This window comes from Mesocricetus auratus, unplaced genomic scaffold, assembly GCF_017639785.1.
Source record: "Mesocricetus auratus isolate SY011 unplaced genomic scaffold, BCM_Maur_2.0 Super-Scaffold_100018, whole genome shotgun sequence".
NCBI classification, from domain to species: domain Eukaryota; kingdom Metazoa; phylum Chordata; class Mammalia; order Rodentia; family Cricetidae; genus Mesocricetus; species Mesocricetus auratus.
The window spans coordinates 23,917,706-23,944,965 of NW_024429199.1; the positions used below are offsets into that span (position 1 = coordinate 23,917,706).

General features: G+C 38.1%; 1 protein-coding gene across 8 annotated transcripts in view; it reads left to right on the top strand.

The window, feature by feature from the left end:
* Eya4 (EYA transcriptional coactivator and phosphatase 4) overlaps positions 1 to 27,260 on the top strand; it is a 243,342-nt gene that overhangs the window by 167,361 nt on the left and 48,721 nt on the right. For 6 of the 8 annotated variants that reach the window (XM_040728232.1, XM_040728236.1, XM_040728233.1 and 3 more), the window contains 6 exons: positions 10,314 to 10,438; positions 20,157 to 20,249; positions 23,982 to 24,048; positions 25,399 to 25,541; positions 25,688 to 25,831; positions 26,852 to 26,931. In XM_040728232.1, coding sequence (XP_040584166.1) covers positions 10,314 to 10,438; positions 20,157 to 20,249; positions 23,982 to 24,048; positions 25,399 to 25,541; positions 25,688 to 25,831; positions 26,852 to 26,931 — 652 coding nt within the window. The remainder of the gene's footprint in view (positions 1 to 10,313; positions 10,439 to 20,156; positions 20,250 to 23,981; positions 24,049 to 25,398; positions 25,542 to 25,687; positions 25,832 to 26,851; positions 26,932 to 27,260) is intronic. The other 2 variants (XM_040728239.1, XM_040728240.1) reach the window with 1 other exon arrangement.

Consider the following 27,260-nt stretch of genomic DNA (forward strand, 5'->3'; position numbering starts at 1 on the left):
ACTTCCTGGGCCCTGTTGCAGCAGAAGTTAAGACTGTCAAGTAGAAGAGCCACTCATGTAGATTTCAGATGACTGTCCAAAGGGAGAGCACCGGAACTATGTGACTTGGGGATTGTAGTTGTATGCTTATGTAAACTGTATATCTACAGATTACAAAGAATCCTGATACTTTCCTGCAAGATGGTGCTTACAATGACCTAAGAATGAAGGAGAAGTGCCCATTCAGACAGGGAAAGCCACTTGACCATGACTTCTTGATAGTAAAAGGGCTGTTTTAGGAAGCGAGATTTAGTTTGACTTTTATCAAAGGGGATATTTCCTTCCTTCCTTCCTTTCTTCTTTCTTTCTCTTTTGGTTTTGTTTTTTCAAGACAGGACTTCTCTATGTAACAGCCCTGGCTGTCCTGAACTAACTTTGTAGACCAGGCTGGTCTCTAGCTCACAGAAATCTGTCTGCCTCTGCCTCCTGAGTGCGGGGATTAAAGGTGTGCACCACCACCACCAGGCAAAGGGGATATTTTCTTCCAGGTCTGAAGTTCCAAGGAAAATATGGAAACAACACTTTCTAATACTGTACTTTATTTGAAAATGAAATGGGCTTCTTATTAAGTGAATGGCTTTCTTATGTGTAAGTTTTGAGAGAACAGGTATGTGCTGTCAACACTGAAGACTTGACTAAGAGAAAACATTTATTAAATAAGTACTCCACTAAACTAATTGTACCTTATGAGGGCAAGCCTACTTATATCCAGTAGATGTTTACTCTCCACATTAAATTATATTTGCTCTACTTATCAACTTCAGTTTGAGCCTAAGATCTCATGTCTGGTAAATGACAAAAGTGAGGTTCAACTCTCAGGCTGGAGTTGATAGTAACCGATCTTAACTCTACACTCAGCCTCAAGCAAAATTGATTGTCCCTTCAGAAAGAGAAATTCAATTATTTTAATAAGTAATTATCTTCATGTTGTACATTACACCAATGCCTTATTCTTGTTGTTTCCACACTCCAGTACTGAAAATGTCTACCCTATATAATGTCTGCTCCTCCTTGCAGACAGTCTGCTGAGAAAAAGAGTTTATCTGTTTCTTGGTGGCAATTGATGGCACTGAATGTTTTGATTGTGGCCTATGGCTTTACCCTACTACTTTCTAGAGGAAAACAATTTCCTGCTTCATTAACCATGGTTTGTAACTAATCTTACAGAAATTTGACTCCTGCGCCATTCAAATAGCACTTGAATGATCTGGGGGAGTTTCATTCTTTTCTTTGTTTTCCAGTGAAGGGAATTTTCTGAAAACCAAGATTTAGACATGCTCACAGTTATTAAAAGTCAGGGTGGAGAACTCATATACTCATATTTTATTTGAATAATTTGTTGGACGTAAAGATAAGCCAAAGGTAGGTGGAAAGGAGGAGGAGGAGGAGGAGGAGGAGGAGGAGGAAGAGGAGAGAGAGAGTTCCAAGCCTCAAGCAGAGAGTTGTGAGAACTGAAAACAAGGGGGTTGTAAAAGTATCCAGAGAAGAGTATGTTCCCTGCCTTTATTTGCTTTGGCTACAGGGAGTGAGATCACTCTGACAAATGAGTCCCACACTGTATGTGTTCTTGTTGGCCTTGGGGACAGTTGTGAAGGTGCTGGAGAAAGGCACAACTCTCCACTGTTTGCACAGCCCATTTGTCTGCTCCTTCTCACTAAAGATCAGGAGGTCTTCCTCCCAGGGTTCCGTGTCAGCATATCTCGCTCAGTTCTGACCATGTTTGGGGAAGTGAGTAGGTGAAGGCCTCCTCCTGGGACTGCCTGTCCACCAGTGCAGTAGCACAGGCACCAAGTGGTACAGAGGTGTCACATCGGCAAGCAGAGAACCTATCGCAGGGCCACAGCACTGGCAAGGACTTCCAGATCCTATTCAGAAGTATGTTGGCTTAGGGTGATCTGGTGGTGTTGCTGATGTTTTCTTAGGCCTGTGCCTTTTCAGAAAATGAGAGCCAATACTCAATGTGATGTGCTCTACTGTTTTCCCAGACATCAGCTGATCAAGTTGCTTTATGAGTTTGTTTTCATCTGCAATTTATTTTGTATCCATGTAGAAGCATTCTCTTTCCCCCCCGTACCTCCTTCCTTGCCTCCCTCCCTCTCCCTGTCCCATCTTTTTCTTTCTAAAATGCACATATACATGTACATGTTTGGAGAAATCTCAAAGTTTATAAGCACGAGGGCATATGCATATACCTACGTGTGTGTGTGTGTATTTGATCTACTTATCAACTTAAGTTTGATACATATGCATTACACACACACACATACACATATGTGTACACATGAAAACTCAACACACATTCACATCATAAATCTAGTCCCATCCTTGTATTGGTAGTTTAGAACTCCTTGTTTCCCCGAGAACTGTGCTGAGAGCAGTGACACCAAGCAGAGTTAGTTTGCTAAACTAGTCTGAATCTGATTTCAAGTAGCACAAGTCACTTGATCTGCTTGTTCTTTTCTATTGCTATTGTCATGGCTAGAGACTCTGTGTCATCATCACAGGTGTGGGGTGGGACAGAGCACAAAACAGAAAGCCTTGCCACTACAGTCAGATAACAAGAGTCCATCACATTACTTCTGTTTTTCAGCTAGGGAGAATAGAAAATGATGGTGCATAGTAAGTGACATAAGCAAACCAAGTACCAAACCCATCTCTTCATATGCGTTCACTTAGTGGTCAGGGTGCAGTTTTTTCTAAATAGACACTGAGAATTTGCGATCTCGAACCTTGCCTCTATGTTGTCCCTTTCATACAAAGAGAGACAGCTGTTGTGACAGTGTTGTGGGGGAATTTAGGACACTTTTGCATTTCTTGGGTCCTGAACAGCTGATGGAGGGACTCTATAAATAAACGGGGCCCTGACTCATCACCAGGTTCTGCAAAGAGTGAATCACCATGTCTGAGATGGAATAGATTCTGCAGTGCACAAACTTAAGGCTTGCACTTCCTTGGGTTTGAAGAGGATGGACACTTCAGACCATTCAAATCAAATTCTGTCTGTGCTGCAAACAAAAACTATAGGAAAGAATCAAGAAACTAATTCCTGAATCTTGGAATCCCCTCAGTTCTTCTTTTTTAATGACCCCTTTGGTCTAAACTTAGGTTCAGTTATTTAAATGGAATGGAAAGTTTCTAATGTTTAAAATCCTGATGATATAATGTTCATCAAAAGGGGTTGAAATAGATATCCTAAGAGGAAAATAGGGTCACCTTCAAATGTACTGAGCAGTGTCAGATGGGGCAAATAGATGTTTGTTTTGGCTTTGGTAACTTTCAAAAAGTAGTCTATTACTATTGAACACTCAAAGTATCTGGTTTGATGGTTAAATGCCTTACCAAAGAGACTGCAGAAAGATAGTTCCAGATCATGGTAATAATGTTGTATTTTCATTTGTTAATGGCTCCTTTTTATTGTAGGAAGTTTCAACCCATTGAAACAAACATGACCAAGGAGCTACCCTGTCAAGTTCCAGATAGCTGCATTTCCATTTCCTGAGAACTGGACCCAGGGCTGCATTTATTTCACAGACTAGTTTTTTTGTTGTTCTTTTGCAGAAGCACTATGTTTTGTTACCTCCCTGCTCCTTTCTGCGATGTGTGAGCTATCCTTTCATTCCTGACTGATTTTCTGGGCTTACACATCTTGGCGAGGAGCCCCACATTGCTTTGAGCCTTTAGTAATACTGCTGACTAGAAGCCTCCCTCGGGGTCCTTTATTTGAACCAATCAAAATCCAGCTAATTTCAGAAAAAAATTTCCCTGACTCTTTAAGTTTACATTCCTGTCTGTCCTGTCAGTGGACTGTTACTATCCTAAACCTTAAGTTCCAAGGCAGAGCTTCTGTCTTCTCACGTAGAGACGCCTTTGCTTGTGCTGAGAACCAGCTAAGGCATCTAGTAGAAACTTGAGTCAGTGATGGTTGGGCTATAACTAGGAGGATCCTCATCTCCAACCTCAGGCTCAGTGATTGGCTGAAAGACTCCTGTCATCCAGATATGCTGGCTGATTGATAGCTGTAGTTTATTACTGTGAAAGGACACAAGTGAATATCATCAGATGACAAAAGGCCCTGTGAACACAGCATCTGTTTTCCTGAAAGAGAAGTGATCTTCCATTGCTCCTAAGATGTCATTTTCAAGCTTCTTTTTTTATTACTTAATTTTGTTTGTTTGTTTGTTTTACAAGACAGGGTTTCTCTGTATTGTTTTGGAGGCTGTCGGACCAGCTGGGCCTCGAACTCACAGAGATCCGCCTGCCTCTGCCTCCCGAGTGCTGGGATTAAAGGCGTGCGCCACCACTGCCCGGCTGCATTACTTTCCAGGCCTCCTCACTGACTCTCACACTCAGGGGGTCTGGATCAGTCCCATGCTGGCCTCCCAGCTGTCAGTCTGGGGTCCAAGATCTCCCCCTTGTTCAGATCAGCTGTGTCTGCTGGTTTCGCCTGCCCTTCTTTGCTAATTTGTTCATTGCTCCTCTCTCTCTGTCACTGGGTTCCATGGGTTCAGCTCAGTGTTTAATTGTGAGTGTTTGCCTCTGCTACCATCAGTCACTGGATGAAGGTCCTCCCGCCGTGTTCCCAATCTGTTCAGGAGATCTTGCCTCATTCCTCTTCTCTGGGGTACCATGCATATCTCTCTAAGGTCCTTTCCTGTTTCCCAGACTATCTGACAGTGGCATTGCTGACTGGATCTATCCTGATCCATGTCTAAAATCCATATATAAGTGAGTACATGCCATGCTTATTTTTTTGTGACTGGGTTACCTCACTCAGGATGGTTTCTTCTAGTGCCATCCATTTGCCTGCATTTCAAGATTCCATTATTTTTCTGCTGAGTAATACTCCATTGTGTAAATGTACCACATTTTCTCTATCCACTCTTCAGTTGAGGGGCATCTAGGTTGCTTCCAGGTTCTGGCTATTACAAACAATGCTGCTATGAACATAGTGGAACAGACATCCTTGTATGAATTGCATCTTTTGGGTATATGCCTAAGAGTGGAGTTGCTGGGTCTTTGTGGTAGATTGATTACCATTTTTCTGAGGAATCTCCATACTAATTTCCAAAGTGGCTGTACAAGTCGGCACTCCCACCAGCAGTAGGAGTGTTCCCCTTTCTCCACATCTTCTCCAGCATTAACTGATATTGGAGTTTTTGATTTTAGCCATTCTGACAGGAGTGAGACAGTATCTCAGAGCTGTTTTGATTTGCATTTCTCTGATGATTAAGGATGTTGAGCACTTTCTTAAGTGTCTCTCAGCCATTTTAGACTTCTCTATTGAGAATTCTCTATTTAGTTCTGTACCCCCACTTTTTAATTGCATACTTTGGTGTTTTGGAGACTTTTTCTTGAGTTCTTTGTAAATTTTGGAGATCAGCCCTCTGTCAAATGTGGGGTTAGTGAATATCTTTTCCCATTCTGTGGGCTGCCTTTTTGTCTTGTTGACTGTGTCCTGTGCCTTACAAAAGCTTCTTAGATTTAGGAGGTCCCATTTGTTAATTGTCGATCTCAGCGTCTGTGCTACTGGTGTTATGTTGAGGAAGTGGTCTCCTGTGCCAATTCGTTGAAGAGTATCTCCCACTTTCACTTCTAAGAGTTTCAGTGTGGTTAGATTTATGTTGAGGTCTTTGATCCATTTGGACTTAAGTTTTGTGCAAGGCGATAGACATGGATCTATCTGCAGTCTTTTGCATGCCAATAACCAGTTATGCCAGCACCATTTGTTGAAGGTGATTTCCTTTTTCCATTGTACAATTTTAGCTTCTTTGTCAAAAATCAAGTGTTCATGGGTGTGTGGGTTAAAATCAGGGTTTTCAATTTGATTCCATTGGTCTACCTGTCTATTTTTGTGCCAATACCAAGCTGTTTTCAGGACTATATCTCTGTAATAGAACTTGAAGTCAGGGATGGTGATGCCTCCAGAAGTTCCTTTTTTGTACATTGCTGTGTTGGCTATCCTAGGCTTATTGTTTTTCCATATGAAGTTGAGTATTGTTCTTTCAAGATCTGTAAAGAACTGTGTTGGGATTTTGATGGGGATTGCACTGAATCTACAGGTTGCTTTAGGCAAGATTGCCATTTTTATTATGTTGATCCTACCAATCCAAGAGCATGGGAGATCTTTCCATTGATTTCTTTCTTTAGAGACTCAAAGTTCTTGATATACAGATCTTTCAATTCTTTAGTTAACATTATCCCCAGATATTTGATGATGTTTCTGGCTAATGTAAAAGGTGATGTTTCTCTGATTTCTTTCTCAGCCACTTTATCATCTGTATATAATAGGGCTACTGATTTTTTTGAGTTATCCTGCCACTTTGCTGAAGGCACTTATCAGCTCTAGGAGTTCACTTGCGGAGTTTTTCGGGTCACTTATGTAAGCTATCATATCATCTGCAAATAGTGAAAGCTTGACTTCTTTTCCTATTTGTATCCTCTTGATCTCCTTTTGTTGTCTTATTGCTGTAGCTAGAACTTCAAATACAATATTGAAGAGATATGGAGAGAGTGGACAGCCTTGTCTTGTTCCTGATTTTAGAGGAATTGCATTGAGTTTCTCTCCATTTAGTTTGATGTTAGCTGTTGGTTTAGTGTATATTGCTTTTATTATGTTCAGGAATGTTCCTGTTATCCCTGATCGCTCTAGGACCATTATCATGAAGGGGTGCTGGATTTTGTCAAAGGATTTTTCAGCATCTAATGAGATGATCATGTGTTTTTTCTTTTGTAGTTTGTTTATATGGTGGATTATGCTGATAGATTTTCTAATGTTGAACCATCCCTGCATTCCTGGGATGAATAGATTTTCTAATGTTGAACCATCCCTGCATTCCTAGGATGAAGCCTACTTGATCATGATGGATGATTTTTCTGATGCGTTCTTGAATCAAGCCTCTTTTAACGTACCTCATGCAATTAGCCACATATACACAAGCATTTGTCTGGACAGTGCACAGTCCTGCTTGGGGCAGAGACCAATAATTAACTTCTATTGTTTTTCTGTCAGTAGAGTTGTACAGAAGGTGGCAACATGTACAAACAATATTGCCCTACATGGATGCACCTCCAAGTATGATCTGCTGATTCTAAAGCTTAGGTAATATGCAAGCCTGTTTCTATATCATGGGGTTTCTCTCCACTAGGGGACAGGCTTTCTGGATTCCTCAGAATACTCAGAGCTTCCTGAACATTGCGTAAGGAAGCTCAATGAACTCTAAAGCATAGTGTTGGTTTTCCTTTGTTAATGTTTCCCCAGGTCTTTCTGCTACATGGAGGCTAAGGCAAGGATCTGATCATTTAGAACCTTCTAGGGACAAGCTGAAAAGTAGCTGCTTCATGAGCAGCTCAACTTCTTGCCCCCTTGACAACCCACCATCTTGATAGTTCAGTGTCTGAACCATGAACTGATTGATTGAAGAGGGAGACACCTTCTGCTTTAACTTATTTCCAGCAAAGTACTTATACCTTTAATCTTGGGAAATTTGCCCAGTACATTTCAAAACTTTCTACAAAACAAACACAGTAATTGAAGCAGATATGAATTTTAAAGAGGATATCACCCCCCACCACCACATTGTTCCTAATATAGCTTCCCTTTCCTTTCTGGTTTCTGTTCACAGTAGCCTAACCTCTTGGCTGTGTTGGTAATAAGTATGAATCCAAGATGTTCTTCTTGAAACTGCCTTTGTCTGGTTCTGGATGGGCATAATGCCACTCTTCTACAACAGGAAAACAAGAATTTCCTCCTCCTGGAGAAGGGGAAAGAGACAAGATCTCCTGAGAAATTGGGAGCACAGGGTGGGAAGGGGTGGGGGGTAAGTTAGGAGACAGAGAAGGAGAGAAGAGGAGGGGGGAGGAGGACATGAGGGAGCAGGAAGATTGAGTCAGAGGAAGAATAAAGGAGAGCAAGAAAAGAGATACCATAACAGAAGGAGCCATTATAGATTTAAAGAGAAATCTGGCACTAGGGAAATGTCCAGAGATCTACAAGGATGACCCCAACTAGAAATCTAAGCAATAGTGGAGGGACTATCTTAAATGCCCTTTCCCTATAATGAGATTGATAACCACATTATATGCCATCCTAGAGCCTTCATTCAGTAGCTGATGGAAGCAGAAACAGGCACCCATAGCTAAGCACTGAACAGAACTCTTGGAATCCAGTTGTAGAGAGGGAGGAGTGATAAACCAAGGAGTCAAGACCAGGCTGAGGAAACCCACAGAAGCAGCTGACCTGAGCAAGGAAGAGCTCATGGTCCCCAGACTGACAGCTGTAAAAACCAGTATAGGACTGGAACCAGGCCCTCTGAATGTGGATGTCAGTTAGGAGGCCTGGGCAATCTATGGGACCTCTGGTAGTGGATCAGTATTTATGCCTATTGTATGAATGGACTTTGTGAGCCCATTCCCCATAGAGGGATACACTCTTAGACACATGGGGAAGGGCCTGGACCCTGCCTCAAATGATGTAACAGACTTTGATGATCCCCCATGGAAGGCTTCACCCTCCCTGGGAAGCAGAAAGGGGATGGGATGGGGAATTGGTGGGGGGCATGGGAAGATAGGAGGGATAGGGAACTGGGATTGATATGTAAAACAAGATTTTTTTCTAATTTAAATTTTAAAAAATCTAGGATAAAAAAGAATTCCCTCTTATTCTAAGATGATGGAAGTTACATAACATTATTTTCCCTCAAATGTTTGCTAGCATCCCTTAGTGGAATATCCCCAGTTTTCTTTTTGCTTCAACTTTTAAAACTTTTTTTGTGTGTGACCTGTGTCTGTGTTGTTTGTGTATATGTTCATGTGGGAGGGTGTGTTCATGTGCACGGCGGGGGTCTATTTATGTGAGTACATGCACCTGAAGTTCAGAGGATGACTCTAGATGCCTTTTGGGATGACTCTTGACTTCATTTCCTGAAGCAGACTCTCTTCCTGAGCCTTGAGCTCATTGATTTAGTCAGACTAACTGACCAGTAGTCTGACTACTTCAGGGATCACATATCTCCAATCTCAAGCTTTGGCATCACCGCTAAGGACTACCTTACTCAGCTTTTACATAGGTGCTGGGGATTTGAACACAGTTCTTTATGCTTGCAGAGCAGGCGTTTTCCTGTCTAAACCTTTTGTTCAGCCTCATCCCTGGATTTTCCTTCAACTGCTAATTGCTTTGGAAATTTTCTAAGTTTTTACTGGGTCAGGTTTGACCTCTTTCAAGAAATTCACCAGTTTTATTCATCCTTGAGTTCTTTGACAGAATGTTTACATTCTCCCATCCTTTGAAAACCAACATTGCCTCTAATGATATTATGGAGTTGAAAATTATTTGTATTGGTCACATAATTTTCTATTTCAATATTCTCTTTAATGTTTCCTCCTACAGGTATTTGCTTATTTTCCTGTTTTTAATGTCTTAGATGGAAATGTAGATCATAAAATTTTTAAGCCCCTCCCTTTATTTCTCACTAAACAACGTTATATTTGCATACCACATGTTTTTAATTGATTTATTTCCACTATTATTTTGTCCTATACATAGTTTTTGCATTTATTTTTAAATTTTCTCTGACTGATATTAGAAGATTACCTAGAACTATAACATTCAGTTTACAAAGGTTGAGGTCTTAAATATCTTACTTAAATATCTTACCTCATTATGGTTAGATATACCATATTCTATAAGATTTGCATTTAAAGTCCTATTAGTATTTAACCTGTAGACCAGCATAGTCCTTTTTAGCAGTCATCCATGTATAACTGAAAACAACTTATTTCTGTAGTTATCATTAGGTCAGATTTATTGAGTTATATCAATGCTTGCATATTCTCAGTAGCAAAAATATGTCAAAGTCTCCACTTTCTGAGTGGATGTTAGAAGTGTTACAAGTCTGGTTGTCAGCCTCAGGTTTGTTTTTAAGTCACTGGATCAAGAAGGTCATTAGAATTTTCTGTGTTTGAGTTCAGTTTATTTATAGCTACTGGTTACTTCTTTGTTGATGACAGGAGGTGCCAAGTTATGGGAGTAAAACCTTTCCCCTATTTCTCTGTGTTGGTACCAGAGGTAATTATTTCAGGAAGGCATCTGTGTCATTACATGGTATATGCATGTAGGATTGCACAGCAGAACATATCATGCAGTCTGGACTCACTGTGGAACCGAGTCCTATTTTCAGTGTACTAACATTGACACACATGAACAATCAAAGCTTTCAAGGAAAAAAAATGATTTGCTGAAATTTCAGTATAATCTCTGCTGCTTCCTATTCTCACAGATCTATGGAAATGCAAGACCTAGCGAGTCCCCACGCCTTGGTTGGAGGCAGTGATACACCTGGGGGCTCCAAGCTGGATAAATCCAGTCTCAACAGCACTTCAGTCACGACAAATGGGACAGGAGGTAAGTGCCACCACAAAGATGCCTAGACTCTAAGGGTTTGCTTTAAGATTATATGTCATGGGTTGTTAATAAATAGCTATCCTACCATTGATACTATAATCAGAATTATATCCAAGGAATATCCACCTATTATTGTGTTGTACTCATCTTGAAAGTTGAATCCTTTAAATCTGTGAGCATTCATAAAGACTAGATAGTCCTGAGAAACTTTCAAAAGGTTACCTTCTTTGTATTTGTCCTTATAATTATTCCACGTAAGTTAAAAATTGGGGATAAAAGATATCACATATATGTGTGCATAAATTTGCATATTAAATATTTTAGTTTAAATTTTAAATAAAAATATTACTCTAACATTTTTCGTTAAAATGGTGTTTCTTGAAATTGATGTAAAATGCAATAAAATATTTATACCTTCTGAAAAAGAATAATACTATGTCTAGCACTTACATGAAAGAAAATTGGTAATTCCAGATAATTTTCTCATTTTATTAGGTCATAATTATGCTACAACCTATCGTAACAATAAGTGGTTATTTCAAATATTCTCTTTTATTAATTTTAAGAAATTCATTCAGCTTGTCAGAAAATATGATACAATTGTGTAAAATATATGTATTTAAAGATATTAAGCATATATACACACATACAATATGAAAATTTTATTGTAAGTTGTTCACTATTATGTTGAATTTTTGTAAATTCAGTCTAGGTACCAAAGTCAAATTTCTGCACATCTGTTTTACTTAGAAAACTACTCATATGGCCAGATATCAGCATTTGCCACATCATATTTTCTTTTAAAATTTAAATAAATCTGTGAGATTGATACACCCTTCCCAATTAATCTGAAGTCCACTGTTTTCTTTGTCAAGTCGTGTGCATTGCAACCTACCCTGCATTTAATAATGTGTTACACCAAACCCTTTATAGATTAACCTTCCCTTGTTTATTTGTCTCTAAACGTGCATCTATAATCTCAGCTAATTAATGGACATGGGACTGCAAGTGTTTAGGGAAATTTAGTCATAAGCACAGGAGCAAGAGAATTTGCCATTAAAGCCAAAGCTGAGCACAGATAGTAAGACTGAAAACTTCAAGCACTCTGAAGGAAGACTGGGAGCTCATGACTCATACATGTATTCCAGTGCACCAGTGCAGACCTGATACACTAAAACATTGAAGGCACACGGTGCAGTTAAGGGTCTTGCTAACAGGTCGGAAAGTGGTGCCAGCATTGAAGATTGCTCAAGTACACTCAGCAGACCTTCAGACAATGAACTCTTAATACTGTTCCTGTTCTCAGGGGACAACATGACTGTTTTAAACACAGCAGACTGGCTGCTGAGTTGCAGCACCCCCTCTTCCGCAACAAGTATGAGAGCCAATGGTACACTGCATGTGTTTGGGTGTGTGGATTTGACCTCTGGTTTGCTGTCCGCTACTGCCTCTATGTTTGCCCCTCTTTTCTACATTCTATATTTAAAAGTAAAAGTGAAAAGTAAATAAGCCTCGTGGCTGTTCATGGTTAGCAGTGGGCTGCAGTTTCCTTGTCATTTATTAATCTGACATGCATATATCAGTAGGGTTTTTCTTCTGTCTTTCGTAATTCTGCATCAATGGGGATTATGTTGACTCTTAGCTAATTTCCAGTTTCTTATATGGTTCATTCATTGTAATAAAATCGTGTCACTCACAGCAGTCAAAGCCAATGATCATTCACAGAAACCTAATTACCTAATGACACATTTATTTCCACATTTTAAATTCTTAATACTGCAACAAGGCATCTGCTATTTTATATTCTGTTCCAATGGATCTAAAATAAAATTATCATTTGCTAGCCTACCATTTTAAAAGTTACCAATAATAAAATTTGTGTAAATAAAATTATTAGCATGATACAGTGGAATATGTCTAATTTCAGCTGTTTTGAAGGGTGAAATAGAAAACTGTTAAGTCCAGCTGACAGTAAAACCCAATCTCAACTAATAAATTGAATAAATAGTAAAATTATAAATTAAGTCTCTTAAAATGTTCCAAACCATTGATATCAATGTCATTTATGCCTACATGTAGGAATTCTCCTAGAAGAGTGATTGTCAACACATGGATAGTGACCCTTTTGGGGTCAAATATCAGATATTCTGTGTATCATATATATACATTATAATTAATAACAGTAGCACAATTACAGTTATGAAGTAGCAACAAAATACATTAGGAAACTTGAAGACCACTAATATGCAACCAAAAGTTCAAAGGTAAAACAAAATCATCACACTTCTGCAGAGCCTGACATCTTAGGATTTTAATGTGTAGATCCCATCCAGGAATTAGAATAGACACAGTTTGGCTGGACATTGCTGTATTTCAGAATAAATTAAAATATATGACAAATTAATAATGAACATTATTATTTTCATTATTTATATTTTCATAGTTTTAATCACAAATATTTTCTATTTTCATGCTTGAAATATGCTTTTCATGCTTAAAAAATTATTGCCAGAATGCAGTTATTCTTGGTTGTTTTGGGTAAAGAGACAGATAGTAAATGTTCTTCCATGATGGCATGTCAGCCATTAATTCTGTTCCAGAAACTCATCTCTTCCGTTTAGAAGCAGTGTGCTGTATGTAAATGAATGTGGTCCACTTCCAACAAAACTGTATTTATAGACCATGAAATTTAAATTTCACTTGCTTTTCTTGTATTACAAACATGTTATGTTACAAAGTATTCTGATTTTTCTGTTTTTTAGGCAGTACAATGTAAAATTCATACATGGCTCACTGACATTTGTACTAAAATGATTATAATGTAATCACATGTGATACAATGTTACAATGGTGGACTCCTGCAGTGAAGGTTTTATCATGTGCATGTCACCTCATCCAGAAACATCTTTCTCAATATAAAGCACCACACCTTCCCGATTCGTAATGCAATGCCCAGGTGACATCTGTAAGGACAAGATGTGTGTTAAGAATACATTGATTCCACTATTGAGTGGCATTAGTAATGACTAATGATGTAAGCTTGGTGGCATACTGATAGGTAAATTTTAACAAATTTTAGTGACTTCTCAGCAGTTCTTTATGATACAAGCTAAATTATTTCCTGTTGTGATCTCTCTTGTTGAGGATAAAATACTTTGCAAAGATTTGTTTTCATTATTTTTTTTAGTTCTGCACACTTGCGCACGTGCGCGTGTGCACGCACACGTGTGTGTGTGTGTGTGCGTGCACGTGTGCATGTGTATGTGCCCTTGGGGCAGGACTTACAGGTGTTTGTGAGCTCCTGGATATGGGTGCTGGGAACTGAACTCATGTTTCTGCATTTATCATTGGTGAACCTTCTCTCTGACCTCACATACTTTATTTTAATAACGGTTTTACTATTAGATTTAGCTCATTTGCTAAGCTAAAATCCAAAGACTTTCCCCTGCTTTCCCTTAACATTAAAACAAATTTTAATTGCAGAATGTTATGTAATTTGAAGCATCACCTTAAGACTCTGTCACCTTGTTAGTGTCACTTAAGTGTGTCATATGTTTCTTAAAGTGATTTAAGAAGTTATTCGACCTTAGTTCCTATTATATCAATCTATGTGGAGATTTATGCTGAAATCCACATTTTCACCTCAAATTTTCAACATTTGTAAAAATCAATGAAATGTAGAATATATGAGTCAGGTGTGGTACTGTGTGCCTATAATACTAACAACACTCAGGATACTAAGTGGTGAAGGAGGGTTAGCAAATAAATCAATGGTGAGGCTTTGTGGGCTATATGGACACGTGATTCTACTGTTAGTACACAGATGCAGCCAAGAACAGTACCTAAATAATTGAGCCTGACTGTGTTCCCATAAAGTTGTCTTCAAAATGCTTTAGTACAGATTTCACATCAAAAAGTATTCTTGCATAGCTTTAAAAAATCATTCTCAGCACAAACAAAAAATCCATTGGGCATATTTGGCATGATAACTAATACAAATCTATTGAAGTATTGTAGACAAAAAAATTGTAGGCATCTGAGAACTTTCAGATATAAATAATTCCTGATTTGAATGTTAGAAATAGTTCCAGGAGCCTTGACTCAATGTGTGTCATATACAAATGCTTAGAAATGTCAAATGGTGAATTGTTATTTCCTCATGTAATTGAATCATATCAAGGTTCAATTATAATCCTTGCTTGTGACTAAAAAATGAGAACATGGTGCCCTAAACAGTGTGCTACTGACCATTCAGGTACCAAAAAAAATGACAAAGAATGTCATGGTGTATTCAAGCTGAGTGTGCAACCAGAGTGGGTGAAGATTTAATTCATCATGGGGCTTAAGAATTCTTGAAAGAGGCTTGGGGAATCAAAAACACGGCATTGCTATTAGCTGTATTTTATAAATTTGCAATTGATATGTCAAGGGATCTTTGAGAGTTTTTACATGCAGACAGCTAACTCACACACAGTAAATTTGTTTCTGGATGTCATTTATTTGGGAAAGAGTCGCCTACTACTAAACGCTACTCTTTTCATTTTCTATAACTATATCATTTTAAATATATTCTCATAGAATGTTAGTCTTAAATTACTTCATTGAATTCTTACACAAAATTAACTGCTAATTGTACAAATAGGAGGAGTGGGCACTAGCACTCCCTCATAAGATTTTTAGTGGATACACTGATCCAGACAAATATAAATGATGTTTTGTTGTGCTTATTATAACTGGAAGAAACCGGAGGTGATGCCTGCTTCCTGGTAGTGTTATAAACTGGGTAATTCTTAATAGATCTCCTCCTCCTCCTTCTCCTCCTCCTCCTCCTCCTTCTCCTCCTCCTCCTCCTCCTTCTCCTCCTCCTCCTTCTCCTCCTGCTCCTCCTTCTCCTCCTCCTCTTCCTCCTCCTCCTCCTCCTCCTCTTCCTCCTCCTTCTTCATTTTGGCTGTGAGCCTAGAGCTCTTCTTGAGAAAGTATGTCAAAATCAGGGAAAGAGAGAAAGAACACGAAGTTTGGAGGGAAGGAAGGTGGCAGGGACAGGAAGGAATAGTGAGAGGAGAAGAAAAACATGATCAAAATGTGCTGTATGAAAAAGTCACCATGTGTGATGGCTATGGTTGAGAGGGAAGTGTGTGGAGTTACACAGTACCAGTTTAAGCACCAATATCAGAAAATGAAATGCAAACTGCAGTTATTGGCCTATCTCCCAAGGATGTAAGTGTGACAGTGTGACCAATGAGTATCAGCTTTGCGTTTTGGTAATAAAATGAATTTCTTCCCAAAACAATACCACCTATTGCTGTTAAGGCTAAATTCTAAATATAATCTAAGGGGACAAGATAAATTTTGCTTTGAAAAATGAGATGGGAACAGGAATGAAGATAGAGTAGTAAATGATTGCTGACACTAGTCACACATGATTTGGTTTGTAGATAGCAATTACTTTAAAAAGCTAAAGTATTGAAAAGCTAGACACACACATATGCAGCAAGATATATAGTTTTGTAAAATATATATATATATATATATATATTACTATTTGTCTCTTTGCTGAGCACCCAGCTGTAGGTAGACGAGACCTAGTGACTAAACTGATGTTGCAGGTATTCCTTAGCAACGGTTCTGAACGCAGTGAGATATTATCCTGTTCTCAGACAAACGGATTGCAGTTTTTTTACTTTGAACATGGAGGAGAAGAAGAAGAAGCCTCAGAGCTTTTCACACCAGGGCATTTGCACATGGCTGTTGATTTAATTCAAGGCATTTGTTTCAGGAATTTGATTTTTTTTCTGGAAAACATGAAGTTTTCTACTATACAAGGGTTTTATTTCCATTATGCATATTAAAATGATTTTTAATGCTATCCTGAAAATAAATGACAATCCATATAGTATGTGTGTGTGTTTATTAGTTTACAAATTTAACATGTGAATTACAATGTATTTGAGCATTTCTGTATGTACTGAATCTGGGTTTTTATAAGCTTTGGGAAAACAGTAAAAGGGCAAAATTTGCTTTGTTAATGAACATTTTCCTAATAGCACCATGGACATAATGTTAAAAAACAGTTTTGTGCTGGGCGGTAGTGGCGTACGCCTTTAATCCCAGCATTCAGGAGGCAGAGGCAGGTGGATCTCTGTGAGTTCAAGGCCGGGCTGGACCAACAGCCTCCAAAACAATATAGAGAAACCCTGTCTCTTAAACCCCCCCCCAAAACTGTTTTGCACTTTGACTGCTTAGGTTATATCTTATTAAAATGCAGAAACAAAAATTAGACAGATAAAAAGTTAATATAACTCAAATATATTTGAAAGCACAGTGGATCTGACATCCATTTTCACAGATTTTTAATGTAATTTTGGTGCAATGTATATTTCATACTATTTAACCTATTTTATAGTATCAAAATATTCTAATATTTCTTTGTAATATATCATAACATTTTCAAAGATATGAAAAGAATTGATTTACCTGTTTGAGTTTTCTGCAATTGAGAAAAATCAGATTCATTCTTATTTTTGAATAGTCTTTTCTTCAAGGAATAACAGCAAGTTACAGCACCTTCCTAGGAGCTCAACAATTTTCCAATACCCATATAATCTAAAAACAAATTTATCTGCTGGGGAAATATAATAGATTTTGTTCCCTTTTCTTCTACCCAAGAATTAACCAAGTTCAGCAGAGCTTAGTTGCCATGATCAGATAGATATCACACCACTGTGGTCATAGACATGTCCCTTCCTATACTTTTTATACTACCCTCGCCTTCAAAGGAAAAGCACATTAACAATAATGTACATATTTTCCTCCAAATATTACTATCAATTTTGTTGACTTGTTACTTTAGAATCCATTCATTTTAGAACGCTGAACACCTATCAGTATTTCTGCATTCCTTCACGTTCTCTCCAGGGATGACTTTTCTCAGTAAAATAAACCACTTTGTCCCGAATACAGACTTAAAATTAATGAGAGATGTTACCAGTGTTATAAATGGGACCAAAGCTCCCTTTCTCATCTCCTTTCTCCTTCTGACTGCCTGAAGCTGTCAAATTCAGGGAATTGTAATCAAAACTGAGGCTGAGTAATGTTTAAGTCAGCTCTCAAAGTTAGCACCAAGGTAACAAAACCAATGACCGTCAGTATGTCTGGCTTCTAGACCAGTTTTGTCAGACTCAGCTCACCTTCTGCCCCTCTCATCTCACAAGTGAGACATCTCATCGAGGTATAATAAATCTCTTTTACAATATTGTTTATAGATATAGACATGTTTAAACATGAACATAGTCATACTAGAATGTGGAGACTCTAAGAGGCTGTCTCTCGTCTTAAAGTTGCAAAAAGCTTTGAATATGCTTTTCATCATTGGTGTCAGAATTAAAATGGGGGCTGTGCATTATACAAAGTAGCCTTTCACACCCATCTAGATCGTTTCCTGGATTATCTTTATGCAGATGGAAGGAAGTCTCAATTAACTGGCCATGCTTGAAGGCAGTGCAATGTAAAAAGAGTGGATCCTGCGAGTTCACCAGCTGGAGTCAGACACAAGCTCTTACTAGCAATGTGATCAGAGCGAGTTATTTCTTGTTTTGTGTCTCAGTCTGCCATTTGAATAATGAAGATGGTGACAGTGTTTATTAACTGCTGTAGGAGGAAATGAGTTTATCATTTATATTATTCCCTCCCATTCATCTAGAGTGCCTAGGATGTGTTAGGTGCATTTTGAGTATGTACTATTGCATCTATTTTCACCCATGCTGTTTCACATTGCTTTAAAATAGGCTGAGAGAGCATCCCTCTATGTGGAATGGGCTCCCAAAGTCCATTCGTACACCAAGGATAAATACTGATCCAATGTCAGACGCCCCATAGGATGCCCAGTCCTCCTGACTGACGCCCACGTTCAAGATGTCTGGGTCAGTCCTGTGCTGGTTTGTAGTGGGTTTTAAAACTTGCCAACAATGATTTCAATTCATTCTGGTAATAAAATGTGAAAGCATAAAAAATAGTCCATGAGGAAAACATGTACAACATAGTCCAGTAGTCTATCCCAGTATTTTACAGACTTTCATTGTAGTGAGCTATTTTTAGTTACTCTAAAAGGAAATCACATTTTTATTATCACATATTATTATCCGAGTCACTGTGTGGATAAGACAATTTCACACTACCTGTTGGTACACAGGCTATAAATGTCAAGCATAAAGAGCCTTTGGAGTACCAATCAAGCTTTGCTGAACATACAAGATCTAAAACATAGTCAACTTTGAATGCATAACAAATAATTTTGTAAGAGTAAGTAGTTTTTGCAGTGGTAAGTGTAAGTCAGCTATACTGGCTAAATTGTGAATGAATATAGTAGCTACAGATTCTCTATTTAGTATTATGCAAATAACTAGGCTAGACAGATTGTTACTATTGAAAAAGAGGCTAACCCTAAAATAAGTAATTCGTGTGTGTGTTTGTGTGTGTGTGTGTGTGCAGTGTGTTTCACTTCCTACATTCAACCTTTACAGTACTCTGAATGTTCTATCAATTCACATTATTATTCATTTATGAATACTAAACCCAGACCTCAATGAAGGTTTGACTAATGCTGCCACAGAAGGGTGTAATGTCGCTGCCTGCTTCCTATCAATCAATTGCTTCTCTAACAGGGTCACATTGCTGACTTGCTTGGTTGGTTGGTGCTCTATGAGCCCACTAGTCTTTTCTAGCATACTGACTCATGGTTGGCTAGTGTTCAACATTCTTCTCTAGTGTTCTGCTTGCTTGTTAGTTACTTAACTGTACCAGACCACTTACAACCAGGATACATGTGAGGTGTTAAGCAGAAAATAACTTAGTTTATTCCCCGGCTGCTGTGCTTTGTACATGTGGAAAGGTTTGCCGACAAAGGGAAAATATGGTGTGACCAAATGAGTAGAGGCTTTGTCACTGCCACCCTCCAGTGCATGTGATCATGATGACAGTGTGTGCCAGCCTGCTTCAGTGCCAACGGAAGATTTTGCCAAAATTACATATGGCAAGCATTTTGTGAGGATACTTGTAATGTTGTAGATGTCATCTCTCATTCAATGCTTAGCTTAATAACCTCAAAAATGTTATGCTGTTAAACAACAACAAAAAAAACCCCCAACACTTTAAGAAACATTCTTTTGGTGTTCTTGTTTCAATCATTTGTTTGTTTTGTCAGAAAATTTATTGAAGACGTTGTTTTCACCCACATGGGAATAAGCTCATGTTTCATGGATTTGTGTATGCTTCCATTGGACTGGAATGCAATTTTCTCTTTAAGTAGTTTCTTGGGAGGAATAAAAGCAAAGGCTGTCAATATCTTTGTTATGACTTGGATTAGATGTGATGAGGACACTGATGGTTTCTCTTCTGCCCATTGACCATGTGAAAGTGTGCTTAAGAGAGTTTTTTTCCCAAAAATGCAAATACAAGAGCTGCTGTTTTACTTTCAAAGGCTCACTGCCTTTAAAATCCAGACTCTGAGAACCAGCCCAGCCAGAGGATTTTAGAATAAATCCTCTATAAATGCATGCCCATTTAGAAGCTAAATTAACAAAACTTTCCTCATCCACTTCTCAAGTTTTCTCTTGCATGCCCATGAGAGCTAGAAAGTATATATACATATATGTCACTGGCAGTAAGGGTCTTGGCTACGAATCTAGAAGTAAAACTCACATGTATTTATTCTTCCACGTAGTGTCTCTCCTTGCAGTCAAAACAGAGCCCTTGAACAGCAATGAAACCTCTACCACGACTGGAGATGGAGCGCTTGACACTTTTACTGGGTCAGGTAAAGCCTTTAGCTCATGTTGCTGTGTCCACGTTGGGGTCCTTAAACATCCTCCTCCTTGAGAACAGCACAGGATCAAAGCTGTAAGAGCTCACGCCTTTATAAAGTCAGCCAGAAACCCACTTTCTTGAAGAACAAGTTAATTGTCTTCAGATTATGTGTTTTTACAAAAGGTTGTTGGAATCCTTTTGCCAAATCCCATGACTTTCTCATTAGCAGAGCCAACTTTCTTCATTATTTTACATTCTGCATGATCAATTTAATAATTAGGTCCATAATAGCTAACTTTGTTCCTTCAACTTGCCCGTTTAAATTACATTAAAAACTGCCTTCTGCCCAGCCTTCTAGATGTAAAGCTATCCATATGATCCCTTCTAAATAGCCTTGTTTCCTCTCTGGGTTTAAGAAAGTCCTCCTGTGTAGGCAGCTGAGTGACAAGTATTAAAGGTTAATGGGTTTCTGGAGAACACATGCTGGTTACATTAGAATCCAGCCTGGAAGAGAAGTCCTGTGCTTCAAAGAGAACAATAGTATGTCTTTAACTGCCAAGGCTTTTTAAATATAAATACCCGATAACTCCCATCTGGCCACAAAAGGTACAAACTGAATTGACTTAAAGACTTTTTTATATTACTATTTTGTATGGCCTATTATCTAATGAATGCATATATCACAAAGATAAACATGAAACTCAGAAAAGTGTTATAGTAGTTAAATATAGCTCTGTAATTCTGTTTTTTATGTTTATCTGTGTTCCCATGTGCATGGGTTTTATGTGGGTGTGCTTTATGTAGAAAGAGTTGAGGTATGCTTTTGAGTCTAATGCAGTGGTATGGCATATATTTCATTTTTTTATGGAGACAGATGATCAAGTTCACACTAATTGGAGTAGCTGTCACATATGCACATAAATATTAGTACTTCAGAAGAAAATAAATACTATAGTGTACCAACTGGGCATAAAGAGTCACCTGTCCTGATCTGCATTCTTTATAGTAATTCCCCTGCCTCACATGAGGTGAATAGGCACCATGATATTGCATTACTCTGTAGTGCTTGTTACCCATAACTACTATCAATTTTCTACAAAATAAGTGCACTTGAGTGATCTGGGGGGAAAGGTATGGGATTATTAAGTAATTGCTATTGTGCTTCAAGAAAGTTCATTGAAAGATGAGTGGCAAATTACAGATTGTTAGCTCCAAGTATAATTTTAGAACTCTACAATTTATTTTACAAACAAGAATACTAAAGTCCACAGTGGACCTTCTTCACAACAATTGGTGATTCTGAGGTAGCTTCAGACTGTGTTGCGAGATACGCAGCAGCATTTTGTGTCTAGTCTAAATATCAGTAGCACCCCAATTGTGGTACTTCAAAATATCCGCTATCAGGCTAAGTAACCCCACTGCTTCTCTTCCTTCTTAAAGGTTCTAAGTTAAATATATATATATATATATGATATATGTCATACATAGGTAGGTAGGTAGGTAGATAGATTGATAGATAGATAGATAACTGAGTAAAAGCCTTAAAATTTTTACCCATCGTCTTAGAAACTGGTAATAGGCATTACAAGTTCTGAAATCAATTCTCAAGTCATTCCAAAAGTTCTGCTTCTTTCTGTTTGTAGACATGATAAAGTATAATGAGCCAGAGCTTTGAAGACTATGTATGAGTCACTACATAGCAATGAGGCATGACACAAAGGCTTCCAGCTTTTCACAGAACAATCTGCAAATCTTTCTGGAGAGACAGCATCTACAGTAATCAAAATAACCACAGCTCATTCTAACCAATTGTGTTGTTTTTTACAGTTTTCTAGAAATTTATCAATTTGAATAAGTATTATAATTTGTAGTAAAGAAGCTTTATCCCTTTCATAATCACCTTAGTTTTCTGAGCCAAAGGTTTTGTCTTCTATTTTAAACACATTAATATAAAGTTTCAGAGGTCAATCAAATCTTTGTAGTGTTTGGGGTACATTATTCTCATAAGTTCTAGGTTCATTCATTGAAGGGAAAAGTAACCCCCTGAACATATTCTGTATGTTCAGAATGGTGCTCATGTATACGGGTCTTTTCTGAAATACAGACTTCTGCTTTGTCTAATTTAATAAAAGATGTTATAAGTTACTATTTCTTGCTATTTTGTCTTATTTGAAAACCCTTCAGTTTTTCAATCTTGAGGATAGTCTATGAGTATGGAAAACTCGATTTTTGATTGTACTGACATGGAATCCCATCAAAAAACAGAAAAAGCAATTTGGAATTAAGCCTTTCTTAGCCTAATTTCTGTTATAATATTTAATATTGTGGAATTTTGAATAATGTGCATTATTCAGTGGAATATAATGCAAGAGTGTTTTCTCATTAATCTGATTTCATGTTTTAAAATTGCTCTTTAGTTTTGAAGAAATTAAGTTAAAAGTAATGTTTTATTTCCAACAGTATGTAGGAAATTCTCTTAAATTCAGTTCCTAAAATGTTTAGAACTTAACACCTTCAAAGTTGTATTTGATGACATTCAAAACTGATTCATAGCATTGGGGAGCAAATGCTTACTACATTATTGTCATGAAAATTAAAATTTGATTTCTATTTTCGACACTTACCAACTAAACAGCATTTAAAGACATTGCATTCATGTTTGTGAAGCTCACATGGGCACGTGATAGCAGTTGGATGTAGGAATATATCATATTGCATGACCAGTCAGCAACATAAGCCTATTTGTCACTTTTTGCCATTCTTAAAGTTTAGCTCCAACATTCATATGAACAACTCAAAAAGGGTGTAGTGCTTTGAAGTTTAACTATGATTGATTAGACGAAACTCTTGCCAGCACTGGGCTGTGTACTACTTTAATCTTTTTGAAATGTGAATGAACAGCAGATGGCCTAATAAAGACACTCTGTGTGCTCGCCCAGTACAGACTGGCTCTGAGGGAACTGGCTCAACATATTAGGACCCATATATGTGCAGTGCATCTGTCATAGTGAAGGCAGATGGCTGAAGGGGAGAAAGACTTCCAAACTTTTGGATACATTCCACTCTGGTATGCACATTTGAAGGAAATATTAAAATAACCTGACTTTCCCTCTTAAGGTCTTCTCAGCGAAGGTTCAAAAAGGCTTGAAAGTATAATGGTACAACACTTTACACTGCTTAAAATACAGTGGGTTATCTCTATGCACATTCTTGTTACTAGAACATTCTTGACCTTGCATTCTTAAGTACCCATCTGATTGATAGGATAGAAGGAAATTGGAAACAGTAGCATTTTACAATTCGGGGATGACAGTTTGAACCTCAAACTTTTTAACGTCTATTTTAATTAGAATAAATATGGGGCCAGTATATCAAGTTCATATGTATTTGGAGCTAACATGTAAAGTTAGCACATTTAAATCATTGACTTTACTACCGTGAAAGTTTACTATGTAACCAAAGGATCTGCCAGCAAACTATCTGTATAGAACAAATACGACCTGAAAAGATGGAAGACTAACAGTGTTTGTGGGAGGGATGGGCACTTCATGCTCTTGTAACAAAACTTGAAACACTTTAAAAAGAAGGTGGTGTCTAACCAACTGCTTCTTCTGTGCAATGAGTTTGAGAAAGTAAAAGGATGGCTACTTAGTCTGCAGTTTCCTTCAGTAGGTGGTGCGCTCTCTACTGCAGATGCGCTCATGAAGCCATGTTTTGTGCGCTCTTGTTTTGTGTCTTACAGTAATAACGAGTAGCGGCTACAGCCCCAGATCAGCGCATCAGTATTCCCCACAGCTGTATCCTTCGAAGTAAGTGCCCAGCACATTCGGTTTTGCTAGAGATATTTCAGAAATTACATGTGTTAATTCATATTTATGTAATATGGCAACTTTAAATTGGAAGCATTTATGCATATAACTATTGAAGTTAGACATGAAAGAATTTATATTGCATGAGTTAGAAATACAAATATCTCATTTATCTGGATGTTTCCTTTCATCTCTGTTTTCATGCTCTGAGAAAAACAAGAAACATGTAGACAAAGTCTCAAAATTCTTCAAACCAAGACACTCAAATATTGTTACTGTTTTAAAATCTGAAGCATTTTGTGCACAAGTTTGAATTTTGTTGAGAAATTTGGGATTTTCTACTATATGAGGTTTTGCTTCAAGTGGTTAGTGTGTACTAATCTTTGTATGCTATCTTGAAAATAAGTAACTATCCTTGTTTGATGCTAATTGAGAGAATAATAGATATAATTTGAGATATATTTGAACTCTTAAATAAATATTCACTAAGTTTGGGTTTTAAAATAAATTTATACCCATTTTAAGGAAAATTTAAAACATTAGTAATTATCCATATAAGAAAATGCATAGAAATCATATTTTACCCAAACATTAATAGCTCACAATTCAGTCAATCACATTTGAGAGTATCATGTTGTTTTTATAACTGGTATAGTTGTCTGTTTTGAGGACAGGACAAATGGTTCAAGATTTCAAATTGAGCTTCATTGGATTAATGGGTTCCTATCTGAATTCATTTGTTTATCAGTTATGCCAAAATATACCGTTATGGTACGCCACATTCAGGATGCCTTAAGTATAAGCCAAGGACCGGAGTTGACAGGGGAAATGGCATTCCATTTCTTTACAGGAAGACAAGTCCTTTTCTCAAATTTCCAACTTTGAGCAGTGAATTCTTGGGAGGGTTGTTAAATGGACTTCTATAATTAATATGCAGCACTGGGTCTCTTGTGGCAAGTGTGACTATGCTCTGGGTACATTCATCAGCTGGCTTATGGACATTCTTCCCCGAAGGTGTACTAAATGGAGTGCTGGTGCCGTTGTGGGTGAGAAATGCACATCTAGAGGACACTAAATATGCCATCTAAACCCAACTGCTTGTTTTAGAGATGTGATCTAATCTTCAAGTCATAAATTCTCTTTCTCTGGTCATCAAGGTTGGCTTGCATCAAAGCCTGGGCTCCTTTTTAAATTTTTATTCACTTTCCTTCAACTTTACTCATTTCTGACAAGTTGGGGATAAGGAGGGGGATTTACTTCTTGGGTGTTATGAGATTTCACTTAATCGAAGCTGTCTGACTTGATGTGCAGTCTTTGTTGCCACAGTAATGCTATTTTTCTGATATTTAGGCCCTATCCACACATTCTTTCTACACCAGCAGCTCAAACAATGTCGGCCTATGCAGGCCAGACTCAGTATTCGGGAATGCAGCAGCCAGCTGTCTACACAGCCTACTCACAGACAGGACAGCCCTACAGCCTGCCTGCTTACGGTAGGTAACATCTGCTGTCTTCTCCTTTGGTAGTAACCGGGTAATCCCTGTTGACGGGTAGGTAGCTTTACATACTAGTAGAAGTCCCAGCTCAGAAGGAGATTCTTGTACTAAACAAGTGGTTTGCCTGTGTGTTTTCTGAACAGATCTTGGTGTGATGTTGCCAGCCATCAAGACAGAAAGTGGGCTTTCCCAAACTCAGTCTCCATTACAGAGTGGCTGCCTCAGTTACAGCCCTGGGTTTTCTACCCCACAGCCAGGCCAGACGCCTTATTCTTACCAAATGCCAGGTAAGTTGCCAGGCATGAAACCTGTTCCTGGGGAGAAAAAAAAAGCAAAAACAAAATCAGATTCCTTAAATGTGGCTCTGCGACTTCAGTCTTAGGAACAGTGAGTAGCAGAGAGAGTTCCAGCCTCACCACAGCTCACACAATTTCCTAAGGAAAGACAGCTGGGCAAAACCATGATGAAAATGGCTGGATCCAGGTGCAGGCACAGGACTCAAACACAAACACTTCAGGTTAAGCTTGGGCAGGAAATGAAAGCCAAGCAAAGCCACTTGAGAGCTACTGGGCCGGGCAGCCAGAAGCCTGATGTCTTTCTAAGCAAATGTTATGGAGTGATTCAGAATGCAGGTCTGGGGAGACAGTTCTTAGGTTTCCCTCAGAAACTTTGCCCTCTGTCAGGAGGGGGCTGGAATTGAGTGCATCTTCTTTCAGATCTCTCAATTTCAAATTTCAGTAGCATCACAACAAAGCTCGAGGAATGTCTCTCTCACTAACCTCTATAAAGGGACATATTTTTAATTTCACAAAAATATTATTAAATGGAATATGTTGTAATTTACACTTAGAAATTGTACCTATTTTTTGAGTAAGAGGGTTATTTGACCATATATTTTAATATAGTATATAATGTAGGGTAAGTGTGTGTGTGTGTTCTCAAACTTTCATAATTGATTTGTGTTGAGGACATTCAAAATCCATTCTTGCGACCGATGTTACTCTCAGCCACTGTGCAATTGAACTTACTTCTTGACTTAGCTGGCAGCCACTGACTGACAAGTCTATCTTACACCCTCTTCACCCAGACTGTGCTAACCATTATTGGCCTCTCAGCTTCTCTGAGATCAGTTTACTTGACTCTCCATGGTGAAGATTTGGGAGTTACGCATCTTTCTGTGCTTGGCTTACTTCACTTAGCTCGGTATCCTCTGGTCCATCCACACTGCCACAAGTGACTGAACTTCAGTTCCTTTTACAGCAGAATGAATATGGAAACTGTGAAATACATTTTATCTTTCCTTCTAGGCTCCAGTTTTGCACCATCGTCTACTATTTATGCAAATAATTCCGTTTCTAATTCAACAAATTTCAGTGGCTCACAACAGGTACTGTAGTTTTTGTGGTTATACTTTTTGAAATTTCTGTTGGACATTAGAATGTTTTCTTCATTTGTACTTTATGGTTGTTTATAATTCCATCTCTACCTTTCTAGAGTTCTTGGGTCTCTTTTCATTAAGTGCCTAGTCAAAAATATGATGTATATCAAGTGCTCAATAAATATCTGATGTTTCAATAAACAAGTAAATTTTTGCTAACAGAAGTCATCAGGTTTTTTTCTTTTTCCAGAATTTTTAGTGCTATCAGGTACTTTTAAATTAATGACAAATTATACTGGCTATATCCATCAGATAGTTCAGTGCATAGCATTGTAACA